Below are 11,744 nucleotides of genomic sequence, written 5' to 3'. Positions count from 1 at the left end.
ACCGTATCGAGCAGCCGCATCACCGGCAGGCTTTTTTTCACCCGAGGCCCCTTCTCGGCGATCGCTCGATTACACCTGTCGCTGTAATCCTGCAGCAGCCTCGAAAAGTCCGGAAAGTAATTCGCGGCTTCGCCGAGCCATTGCAGTATCCTCTTTGTAAAAGAAAAATCATCCAATGTCCAGAGCGTCGCTCGATCGTCAATAATGACAATAATCATCGTACATACCTGCTTGTGGATATCTAGCGAGGATCGATGACTCGACAGCTCCTCCCGACGAACCTCGTAGACCCGAACATCGACGAATTCTCGCTGCCGATCGAGCTCCTCGAGCCTCTGGCCGTAGTAGCGCGTCATCTCGTCGGTCAATCTGTCGTGCCAGGCGTCGACGATCTTCATGATGTCGCTCTCGTACAGGCCCAGGTACTCGGCGAGATTTTTCAGGAGCTCGGCGCTCCAGACGCGCAGCGAGCCCATCTGCGGCTCGATCAGGGCCAGCTCCCGGGCGATGTGCTCGTTGTAATCGACCGAGCCGCAGTCGGCTACGGCTCGATGATCCTGCAGCGGCTCTGCCGTCGTCGACTCGCCGGCCGACGACTCGTTGTTGTCGGTGGTGGTGGTGGTGGGTTCTTTGGCCGATTCCGGGGCGATCTGGTCTCGATCCTTGGCAGCGGGACTGTGGGCTTGGACGAATTTCGTGAGCTTGCTGAGCATCGCGAGCGTCTCCTTCCTCACGGACTCGCGGCATTTTTTCACGATCTTACAGTCCTCCTCCAAATCGTCCTTGTACCTGCGACGATTCGCGCCATACAAAACTCATATACGGTCGAACGATCATCCGCATCCTCGTTAAAAGTCCACTCGATCGTACTTTTTGACTCTTTGGTCGAGCAGCTTGCCGACGGCCTGGTGACGCTCGTCGAGCTTCTTGTCGGTGTCGGCCACCCTGAGCTCGCTCGCTATCAGCCGATCGCACTTGTCCCGCGCCTCCTCGTGCTCCAGCTCGGCCCGCTCGAATCTCAGCTCCAGCTGGGCCATCGTCGCCCGTCTCAGCTCGGCGAAGCTCTCGAGCTGCCGGTCCCACGGCGAGCCCAGCTCCAGCCACGGCTTCAGCGCCTCGGCGCCCTCCCGCCTCATCTTGGCCACGGTCTCCAGCCGGATACCGGCCAGGCGCACCTCGAACAGCTGCCGCGTCTCGTCGCGGACTCGCTCGTAGGACTTTTTCGCGGCCTCGATCGTCGGCTCGGCGTCGCTGATCGCGTCCACCTGGCCCTCGTACAGCTCGATCTTTTCCAGTCTGTCGCGCACCCGCTGCAGCTCTTCCTCGGTGGCCGTCTCGTAGGCCTTCAGGAAGGTCGCGACCTGTCGATCGACCTCGTCTATCAGAGTCTCCAGCTCGTCCGACTGGGCCTTGAATCTGGCGGCGGCGAAGGGCGCCACCGTGTCCCAGCCCCTCGCGACCGCCTCGGATATCAGCGTCTTCAGGCAGTCCAAGCGGCAGAGCTCGGTCTCGCCGTGCAGCGACTCGAAGTACGTCGCGCCGAACCTCTCGTACAGATCCAGGGCTTTGCTGATCACGATTTTGCACAAAAATTATTTTCTTCGTCGATCGTCGATGCAACGATTAATATAGCAAAATGATACCGATAGTCGTCGAGGACTTTTCTGTAGCAAACTCCGGCCCGATCTCGCCTGACGTCGTCCAGCCAGCGGCCGAAGTCGCGCCTGTGCTCGCTCGCCGCCTGGCGCAGCCGCAGCCTCAGCTCCTCGTAGCCCTTGTGCCGGTCCAGCGAGCGCCGATTGTAGTCGCGCGTCCGCCCTGCCATGTACGAGCGCAGCTCGTCCATGTCGAAGCAGTAGAATTTGCGCAGCGAGTCGACGCGGCCGGCGAAGAGTCGCGCAGCCCGGCACTGACGCGTCGCCTCGCAGTCCTCGATCGCGAGGAACAGATCGTCGATGCGGCGTCTCTCGCGGCAGAGCCACGTCGAGTTCATCGTCGCCTCGAACTCCTCGAACTCTTGACACGGCGACTATTTTTGTTTGTTTTTTTATCAGTAGTGTATCGAATAGTGTATATCGGATGAAAAAGTTTCGTTACGTCGCAAAAGTCGTTCTTGCGATGCTCGATCTCGGCGCGAATGCGCTCGACGTCGCGGTGAAAGGCATCGACGAGGTTTCCAGTTATCCCGTCGCACTCGCGATGCAGCTCGTCGATCTCTCGCTCGAATCTGCCGATCTCGACCTGACGATCCACTCGGGACTTGCGCAGCGCCTCGTCGACGCCGGGAAAGCGCGGCTCGCATTCGTAATCTGTAGATATACAGGGATATTTGTCTCGAGAGTCGTCAAGGGGTGAAAAATCGTCTTACCGATATCCCTGGCCGACTCGACGTATTCGGTCGGCGGCCGAGTGTCCTCGGATTCGACATCGTCGTCGTCATCGTCGTCGAGGCCGAGTTTCGATGCTCCGCCAATGTCGACGACTCTGTCGCTGCAGCAGCACGCCTTCGATATCTGAGGGTTAATCGATTTTCTGCACACGGGCTTCGTTGGGTCGGGGGGTAAAAAGCTTATACGGAGATCGGTTATATTTTGCTCCGAATCAAATCATACGTGACTATCCGATCGATGCTCGCTGTCGTACATCGAGAAAGTGGAAGCGATCGAATCGATGCAGGCCGAATTAATTTATGAGCGAAAACGTGTTGTCGATCTCCTGCACTGGACGAATGAGCGATACAAGGACATGTCGTCTCATAACCTATTTCCGTGATTGAAAAAATAGAATGCAACAAAGTGGCAGATTAAAAATAAAATTTCGGTGATTTATTACAATTGTCGAGTATGAATGTATGTACAACAGTGGTCGGGTTTTTTTTTTTTTTTGTAAATTCTGTTTTTATTGTAACTCTCATCGCAGCGTATTCTCAATACAAATGTCAACTCGATATTATAATTGAAAATACCAGGAAAACGTAAAACAACAAGAGTCCAGATGCTAACGAGCACGATGTTCTTATGCCTCGGCCTCGAGCGTTTTGAGGAAAGATGCTTTCTTCTGCTCGACGCGGTTTTTCCTTTCGGACAGAGACATCTTGGCTCTGTTCCATCTCACCTTCTTCTCCTGTGGTTTCTTTTCTTCCTTGACGTGTTCTGGATTGGCACGGATGGCCTCATGTGCTTTTTTGTACATGGTTTCGATCTGTAAATTCAAATTAAGTTACAAAAGAAAATTCCAAGTTTTTTGGTTACATGGAAACTGTGACGTTAACTTGAGTTGTAAAACTTATAAAAGTGTTACATTTGTTTTTTAGTCAACGTCTTTAATGTTGTCCAACTGCGACGCGACACAACGTAATAAAGTTGTGCAGCAATTATAGTTAGACGTATGATAACAATATTGAAAGAAACTTACGCTATCGGCAGTGATGCCGTTCTTGATGTACTGGGAGAATTGACGTTTGAATGCATCATCATCTTCCTCCTCCAAAGTTCTCATGTAGTTAGCGACATGTTGAGCAAAAATGTGCTGGCGATGAACATCAGCATTCAGAGATTTGCTTTCGTTATCGTATCCAGGGAATCGTTTCAAACTAAAAAAAGAGACATATTTTTAATAACTGTCTAATAATCCAAAAAGTATATATTTTTGTTTTTTTAAAAATTCAGAGACACGTTATAATCTTGAGGTGCCGATATAGATCTTCATCCTATATTCATAAAACACAAATATAATAGAAGAAATATGGTGGCTCAGATGACGCGCATGTGTCTATTATTCATCATCAAATTTAATTAAGATAATTAAATATATGAATAGATAGAAATTTACCTGTGAGGGATGTTAAGTCCACCATCAACAGCACCTTTCATGGCACCGAAAACACGGGCACCAGTAGAGGTACGCATGAGACCAGTGTCGAGGTAGCATTTGAAAGCACCTGGTCCTTTGTCTAGTTCTTCAACATTGTACTCGTCACCAGTGACATCAGTTGTACCAGGATACAAGGTGTCTAATCCCAATTTCTTGAGCAACTAAAAAAAAAAGAATAAATTTTTATTTGTCCTTGAAAACTATAATAATTTTAAATTGACTTGAATCATTTTCAGTTTAAAAATATTAGGGAACAAGTGTGTTTTCTTCAGTTATGCATCAAAGCGAGCTGAGTGGATCATCATATAAGATTTTTGTATTTATATTGTACTAATATTAATATTCAATAATATTTACTCTTCTCGCCAAAAGAAGTCCAGTGCAATAAGCAGCAGCATAGTTGGTCAAACCAACTTTCACACCGTATTTTGGAAGTTCATGGCTGTAAGCGGCACAGACAATTTTGTCTCCTTCAATTCTGGAGTAGGCAATTTGACATGTAATATCCTTGTTGGAAATACGGGTGATCAGCCTGTACTTTGGAGTATTGTACTTATTTTTGTCCTGTACAGTAAGACGTTTGCGGGCATAGTAGTCAGTTTTTCCTTCACGACGCCTCTTGAACTTGACTTGGTACCTCTTAAAGTATTGCTTACACTTAACTACTTTGACGAAACCCTATAAAATTGAAAATTCATGATTAATAAATCATTCAAGGAATACTAACATAAGTAATAAGAAAGCGGAGTTTAAGTATTTGTCATTCAGATTTAAACATTATTAGGGAACAATTGTTTTTTCTTCAGTATGCATCATAGCGAGCTGAGTGTATCATCATTTGACAAACACAATAATGAGTAATTGATAAAGTAGTTTCATGAGCGCTATTGGGTTACGTATTCAAGACTTGAAAAATTATATTTACAGATGGTAGCAAAATATCTAGCCGGTCTTAACCTCTAATGAACCATGTTGTGGACAATAAAGGAAAAGTAAAAAAATAATAACTAAGTTAATTTTAGGCGTATAATTACTAATCACTAACCACCAGTTTACAAGAAAGTTATAAGTAATAGTTCAAATTAAAATACGTGAAATTTTAATTAAATAAAGCGATTCACTAATTGTCGTAGTATAGCGAGCAACATCCGAGCACATCAATAAGATCTTGAACAATTTATGCATTGAAAAAGTTGCGACTTTAATTATCGACTAATAACGCTCGTGATGTTACTTGTATTTTTTTGCAAATTATAATTATTAGTTTAAAACATTACCATATTGGTGTTTAACCGCGAGAGATCGACGTCTCGGCGGTACACGAATCTGGGATAAAAGAAACTTTTTAACACGTGAGTTCTATATTTCAGAGATTAGGCTATGAAGCGGGAGCATGACGGTCGCATACAGTAATAATACTTGCGTATTTCGACGCTCCCGCTGAAAGCGCAAAATTTTTAAAAATGATCTGAATTTTGAAGAAATATTTTAGCAATAATTTCATTAATGAATCAATCAAGATTATTCATTCGATTGTTTGGTAAAATTATTTATTTTCCAAATTAAATATTTCAACAAGCATAGAATTATTCAACAAGCATAGAATTATTCAACATAAAAAATTATTGGTATTTCCGAGGAGTTTATGCCATTTTGTAGATTAATCGTTTTTTCAAATTTGTTTATTTGTCAATAACTTTTAGGACGAACCAATGAATAATTAGCTTAGATGTAATGACTACTTTTTAAGTAAACGAACGCGTGGGTCTACACATATAACTTGTTCAGTACCAGCATCAATAAAACAATAACTAATCGATTTCATTATAGTTTTATTTTATTGAATAAAAATTAACAATTTAACTTATTTTGTGATTTTTTGACCGAAACAATAACAAACAGTATGTGAGACAAACTTTTGCTTAATTTTTATATCTATTGAATTTTTTCATTTTATTGTTAGAATATTAATAAACATCTGATGATGAAATATTCTCGCAGAAAACATCATACCCAAGTGATTATTTGAATCAAACCATAAAGTTATATTGATTTAAATATATTGATGAATACTATTTTACAACTTTAAGTGCAAAAAATTGAATTTTTTTCATCTTTTAGTTAAATATCATGTGGATCAAGTAGGAAAAGTTGTGTTAACATTAAATGCATCTTGATGTTAAATCAATGATTTTATTTCATTTTCATAAATAAAATTACATGACATTGCATACCACAAAAATAATCAACTACTAAGCGTAAGTATAAGGTCAATGTGGGTATTTTCGCTCAACTTTGAATTGAATTTTTACATGAAATCAAAACTTAATACCAGTATTTAAATAATAAATTTATGTTAAACATGCTCAGTTCAATACGATCAATTTAAAAAAAAAAATTTTGTGTTAAATTAGATCTTTAATATTAAATTATTGAGCGAATATAGAGACATGAGCGAAAATACCCACATTGACCTTCTTTGAATTCTAAATTAAGTACAAGTTTCCAACTTTATTCTTGTATACACTTTTGAATACATTTTATAGATTCACTATTAGCTTTAAAAGTAATTTATAGTTAGCAGAGTTTGCGGATACTGCAAAAATTGAAAAGATAAAAAGTCCAAAAAACTACAAACTACCATACTAAAATACCACTCTCTAATTACCCTCAAAATTTAAAAAAAGTGATACAGCTTAAGTAGCTTTAATCGCCGGCTAAAGCGGAGAGGTACCGATTCATGTCCGGAATAAAGTTAAAATTTTTTTTCACATTTGAAAGATTGTAAATATGCAAGTACAAACTAATTCGTTTTTTCAAAAATTAGTTAGGTTTTGGGAGTGAGAATTAAATAGCAGTTCATAGCGAACAGTTATCACAAAATGATGGAATTTAAAATATGCACAATTCAAAATTATTCATCTTTCTCTCATCTTATATATTTATATAGTGTCAAAATACTGCTTTTACACTCATTTTAATTTATACTTTTTAACATTATAAATAAATATTATAGTTCCCTAGATTTTTCACTTAAATTGAGTAATTTTATAATCTTGTGGTCTTATATAAAACTCTATCCATATATCACTTCATCTGTATTAATATCAATAGCATCCTGTTATAACATATGTATATCAAGGTATTTTAATGATTCGCACATATGCATTATGCATAATGTATTCTTCATTCATTCATTACAGGCACATTTCCAACTTAATCTTGAATATAATATTTTTTCATGCACATACGCACAAAATTTAAATATGAAATGAAAGTACATAAATAAGTATATCTTTTGTATGTTTATTAAAGCGCAAGTAATTAACAGCGTAATGTTTCAATTACAATGCACTGTTCCTGTAGCACTTCTATTATACTGACATAAACATGTCAACCGGTATTGTATTAATTGTTGAACATATTTACTATTATGCATTTATATGTACACACAATATGTATTTATAAATTATGTATGATCATTATTATACAATCACATATTGTTGTAAATTGTCATGAAAGACTAGAAAAAATATTATAGTTCATAACTTTTAGTGCTTCTTCTTCTTCTTTTTCTTTTTTGGCTCTGGAATTAAAAATATTTTGTTATTATTAAATTTCTTAAAAAATTATACATTTTGAAATCATTTTAAAACAATATTTTTATCCTTACCTCCATCATTCTCTTCTTGCTCTTCAACTTTAACATCTACTTCTTCAACTTTTACTTCTACTTCTTCCATGGCCCTCTTCTTCTTCTTCTTCTTCTTTTTTTTTGTTTCTTCTTCATCTACATCATCTCCATTTTGTTCCTTTTCTTTTACTTCCTCCTCTATTACATCTTTTTCTTCTTTGATTTCTTCAATCAAAGGTTTCCTGTCTGGTACCTCACTTTTGATAGTTGAATCTGCAGCAACTGGATATTCAGCTATTTCACTCTTGGCATGGAACTTTTGGAATGCAGCTTTAGCTTTTGGAGTTCCACTGATTTTGCGAATATTACCTTCCTCAAGTAATCTCAGCCTTGATTCTAACTTAACTTTGTGTTCAGCACCCATCTCATAAGTGACTTCTTCACCAAGAGCATCAACTCTTGCACACAGTGATGCTTTAGCTGATAACATTCTTGCCATTTTACCTTTATTTCTAGTTGAAGCTTGACCGATAAGTGCTGAATGATACACAAGACCATATTTAGGAGTATCTTTTTTTGTCTTTAAAGCTCGGAAAAGAGCCTTTTCAGCACCAAGAATTTGCAAAGTTGAAGCAGGTTGTTTAGCAAGATTTATGAGTGAACCAGCATGAGATATAAGACGAGCTCCAACAAGATCTCCAATGAGAACAGACAGATTTGGCGCTATGGCCATCATGCGTGCCTTCAGATAGTCATAAAGATGTGCTCTGTATGCAGTCATATCAATTATCTGATCACATAAACGTAAGATGTTTCTTATATCATCTTCTGAGATTTCAGTTCCCATGGAAATTTCAGCAGCCTGTTTCACATTTTCTTCAATATCTTCAGGAAGAATGTCTGATAAATCTGTGTTAATGGCATTTTCTCGTGTACCAACTGTTTTGATCGTTTTTACAAAAGCCAAATTATCGGTCACAATTTTTCCAAGTTCAGGGAAATGCCATCCGTACCACTCTCGAACTCTCATAACATAGTTATTTAATTCTTTATCAATATCATCCATAAGACCAATAGCTTGAATGATCATTGTATCTACTTTATCGGGTGAGAATTTAAGCTTATATCTAGATAAACTGTGAGCTAAACCTAATGCCATAGCAGTCATTTCTTTCTTTGGAATATCTCCCAATAATCCATCTAACTGACTACGTATGCATCTCATTAACTCTTGAGTTGCTGAATTACTAACACACTGAAGATTCAACTTTTCTTTAATAGAGTTTGCAAGTTTTGCATCTGCAACTGCAAGTTCTTCTTGAAGGGAAGCACACTCCTTCTTCAACACTTTCTTGAGACTCTTGCATAATTTTCCTTCGACAGCAGCAGTAGTTGCAGCAAGAGCTTCGGTTGTATCCTCAAATTTAGAAAAATGTTTCAACTTGAGACTAAAAAGAATGAATTAAAACCAAAATTAAATTCTGAAATTGTTCAAGGTATTTGACAAATAATTTCAAAAACACAATACTCACATTCTGCTAGCTCCTTCAGGCGATTCAAAACTATGATAAAGATTATCAATTTTCTCTATTTTACTCTCATCCAAAACCTGAAATTGAAATGTCAATGATGATTCAAATAATATCAATATTCATAAGCTTGAAAAGATTTGACAATGTCTGACAAGACTAACGAGATACCGAACGTCAATATTAACAAGATAATGATAAACGGAGCTAGGCTAAAATGATTATTATGAAACATATTTTTTGAGATTTTCTCTGAAAACTTTTTAAACAACTGCGTGTTCATCTTCATTTTTCTATGATGTATAAAAACACATGGTTTTTAAAATCAATTTTCAGTGGAAATCACAGAAAACTTATATGTAAATTTTCATTTTGACTTGGCTTAGGACAAAAACACGTGGCCGGTTCTAGCCTCTTTTTTAGTCACAAACAATGCTTGAGAAATAATCACAACAATAAACATGAGTTTGTTGCAAGAAACTTACCTTGAAAATAGCGTAACCAGCCGGTGTCTCGAAGAGAACCAACATTTTGAAGCAGTAATTTTTAACAAACACTCTCTGCAGTTAATCAAATCTTAACCACTTTACGGGCCGGCGTTTTTACACGCGTAAGAACACGAGCACGTGTGTGATTCGAGGCGTTCCAGCTTTCGAGCTGAACTGTGCAGTGTGCGCAATGCGCATCCACTAGTTACCACCTTAGCGCCTACGTTACATTAAGTTCGCCGTCACTCCACGGCTAAAGCTAGTCGCCAGTATCGTGATTTTCAGTGTTTTTGACATTTGAAAAATAAAGTGAGTCACTTGCTGCCAAGGACCAAGATCATTCAAGTTTTTCGTTTAAAGGTTTTATTTTCCTTTTTACTTTTGCCCAGTACTAATTAATTACTAATTAATTAATATTAATTATAATGTTAAAATTATTAATTACCTTTTATAATTAATGATACCGGTTGATCTTTGTTAATTTATTAATCTTGATTGTTTACAAGGCGGTCAATATAAGGAAAATTAAAAAATTTAATTCACAACCCAGTTGAAAAAAATTGCATGGATTTTTACGTGGATTATCCACGCAAATTCCGTGTGGAAAGGACGTGGATTCCACAAGGAAAGTGCATTGATTCAATGTGGAATCTGCGTGGATCATTTTTATAAAAATCTGCCAAGATTTTTCGATTATTCCTTGAAAAAGGATACGAGAGTGAAATTAAGTTTTCAAGAGATAACCGAAAAATCTTGGCAGATTTTTACAAAAATTATCCACGCAGATTTCACATGGAATCAATGCACTTTCATTGTAGAATCCACGTACTTTCCACGCGGAATCTGCGTGGATAATCCTCGTAGTATTTTTTTCAACTGGGAAAGCACTCAGTGTTAATAAAACTCTTTAATGATAAAATAATTTTGCTTCCTCATAGAGGAAGTTATGTAATAGGCTCGAAAATGCGATTTGAAACCAGATGTTATAGGAAAATTTGAGTTACATATTTGGAAACTACATAAAATTTCCAATAAATGTCTGTATGTATATTGGCCTTCTCGGTCAACATTGTATAGAGTAAGAAGAATGTACTCTCAGTACTACATCCTATTCATTAGTTTTGATAGAAAAATTATAATAATTATAACTAATTTATTAAAATTTAAGATTCGGTTAGTTCCTATTAATTATCAATTGTAAAAACGTTGTTTCTATTCAAGGGAATCTTACATAAAATTTTAGTGATCTCTATAGGTTTATTTGGATTTTCGTATACGAAAATGAAAAAAACGTATATTTTCCCTTAAATAGACAAACCGTTTTATCAATAGAATTTTTCACGAGGAAGCCCTTTGCCAATGCTTTTTTATTTGACTGGGTCTTCATGTAATCTAAAAAAAAATTATATCATAAGTATATCATAAAAATTATCATTTGAGGACTCACAGATTTCTAAGAATAAAAAACATTTCTTAATTTTTTAAAACATTTCTCTTCATTTCTCAAAAATTTTCTATGTTATTAAAAATTGCCACCTCTTCGAGAAAAATATATATCTTATATTTTTTATTTCGAATAAGTTTTACGCATTTTCTTCATTTAAATCGAAACCAAAATGGGTTAGACAGTCTAAATTGAGCTCATCGTCTTTGAAACCCAAAGATTGTTAATAAGTAGAGCACTGAAAAAACTTAAAAAAAAATTGCGTTTTAACCCTTATAAAAATTTCCAATAGGATCCCGCGAAATTCCTATTGGAATCCTATAGGACTCCTGTAGGAATTTCGCGAGATCCTATAGGAAATTTTTATAAGGGAAGTCGTCTAAATATGAAATTTTTTCATAGGACTTTTAACAGTTTGTTTATTACAATATACTTTTGGAACCAAACGAAAAATATTCAATAATAAGTTAGATTTCAGTGAATAAATTGGTAAAAAAAATTTGATGTCTCATTTTATTACGCTAACATCGTTGAAAATTATTATGGGATAATGTTTTGTTACACAGTGATACTTGTCAGTGAAACTAAATCATTTCAGGTTGTTTCAATCCTTGCAAGAAAAGACACAAATGTGTATATGATTGTCGTATGACTGATATTAGTAGAATGAGGTATCGCCGCATTCTGGGTATGATTCTTTTAAGCTTTAATTTTCATGTTTCTAATTGTATTGTGACACGGCGTACTTTTTCTCGGCTCCCCGGCCGTGTACACTA

At 37.8% G+C, this 11,744-nt stretch overlaps 2 protein-coding genes across 2 annotated transcripts; both read right to left on the bottom strand.

Moving 5' to 3' along the window:
* Positions 1 to 2,893: 2,893 nt before the first annotated feature.
* On the bottom strand, positions 2,894 to 5,255 carry LOC106656643 (60S ribosomal protein L5-like). The gene is made up of 5 exons (XM_014377712.2): positions 5,151 to 5,255; positions 4,231 to 4,551; positions 3,832 to 4,034; positions 3,415 to 3,592; positions 2,894 to 3,201 (listed from the first exon to the last, which is right to left on the bottom strand). The coding sequence occupies exons 1-5, from the start codon at positions 5,151 to 5,153 to the stop codon at positions 3,016 to 3,018; spliced, it is 891 nt and encodes a 296-aa protein (XP_014233198.1). The 5' UTR covers positions 5,154 to 5,255; the 3' UTR covers positions 2,894 to 3,015.
* A 1,535-nt stretch (positions 5,256 to 6,790) lies between these two features.
* On the bottom strand, positions 6,791 to 9,688 carry LOC106656591 (nucleolar protein 58-like). Its single transcript, XM_023463260.1, has 4 exons — positions 9,522 to 9,688; positions 9,040 to 9,116; positions 7,547 to 8,955; positions 6,791 to 7,459 (listed from the first exon to the last, which is right to left on the bottom strand). The coding sequence occupies exons 1-4, from the start codon at positions 9,564 to 9,566 to the stop codon at positions 7,425 to 7,427; spliced, it is 1,566 nt and encodes a 521-aa protein (XP_023319028.1). The 5' UTR covers positions 9,567 to 9,688; the 3' UTR covers positions 6,791 to 7,424.
* Between the last annotated feature and the right edge of the window lie 2,056 nt (positions 9,689 to 11,744).

The sequence above is a fragment of the Trichogramma pretiosum genome, unplaced genomic scaffold (assembly GCF_000599845.2).
Source record: "Trichogramma pretiosum strain Unisexual culture from Peru unplaced genomic scaffold, Tpre_2.0 scaffold41, whole genome shotgun sequence".
In the NCBI taxonomy this organism is placed as follows: domain Eukaryota; kingdom Metazoa; phylum Arthropoda; class Insecta; order Hymenoptera; family Trichogrammatidae; genus Trichogramma; species Trichogramma pretiosum.
This window is presented reverse-complemented; position numbering and strand designations above follow the sequence as displayed.

What these genes read in the sequence shown, in the direction of transcription:
- LOC106656643 (XM_014377712.2), bottom strand. An exon ending in GACTTCTTTTGGCGAGAAGA is followed by an intron (nt 4,035 to 4,230) that starts GTAAATATTATT and finishes TTTTTTTTTTAG; the next exon opens with TTGCTCAAGAAATTGGGATT. An exon ending in ACGGCATCACTGCCGATAGC is followed by an intron (nt 3,202 to 3,414) that starts GTAAGTTTCTTT and finishes TTGAATTTACAG; the next exon opens with ATCGAAACCATGTACAAAAA.
- LOC106656591 (XM_023463260.1), bottom strand. Translation starts at nt 9,566, where the DNA reads ATGTTGGTTCTCTTCGAGACACCGGCTGGTTACGCTATTTTCAAG. An exon ending in CTGGTTACGCTATTTTCAAG is followed by an intron (nt 9,117 to 9,521) that starts GTAAGTTTCTTG and finishes TTTCAATTTCAG; the next exon opens with GTTTTGGATGAGAGTAAAAT. An exon ending in CCTGAAGGAGCTAGCAGAAT is followed by an intron (nt 8,956 to 9,039) that starts GTGAGTATTGTG and finishes CATTCTTTTTAG; the next exon opens with TCTCAAGTTGAAACATTTTT.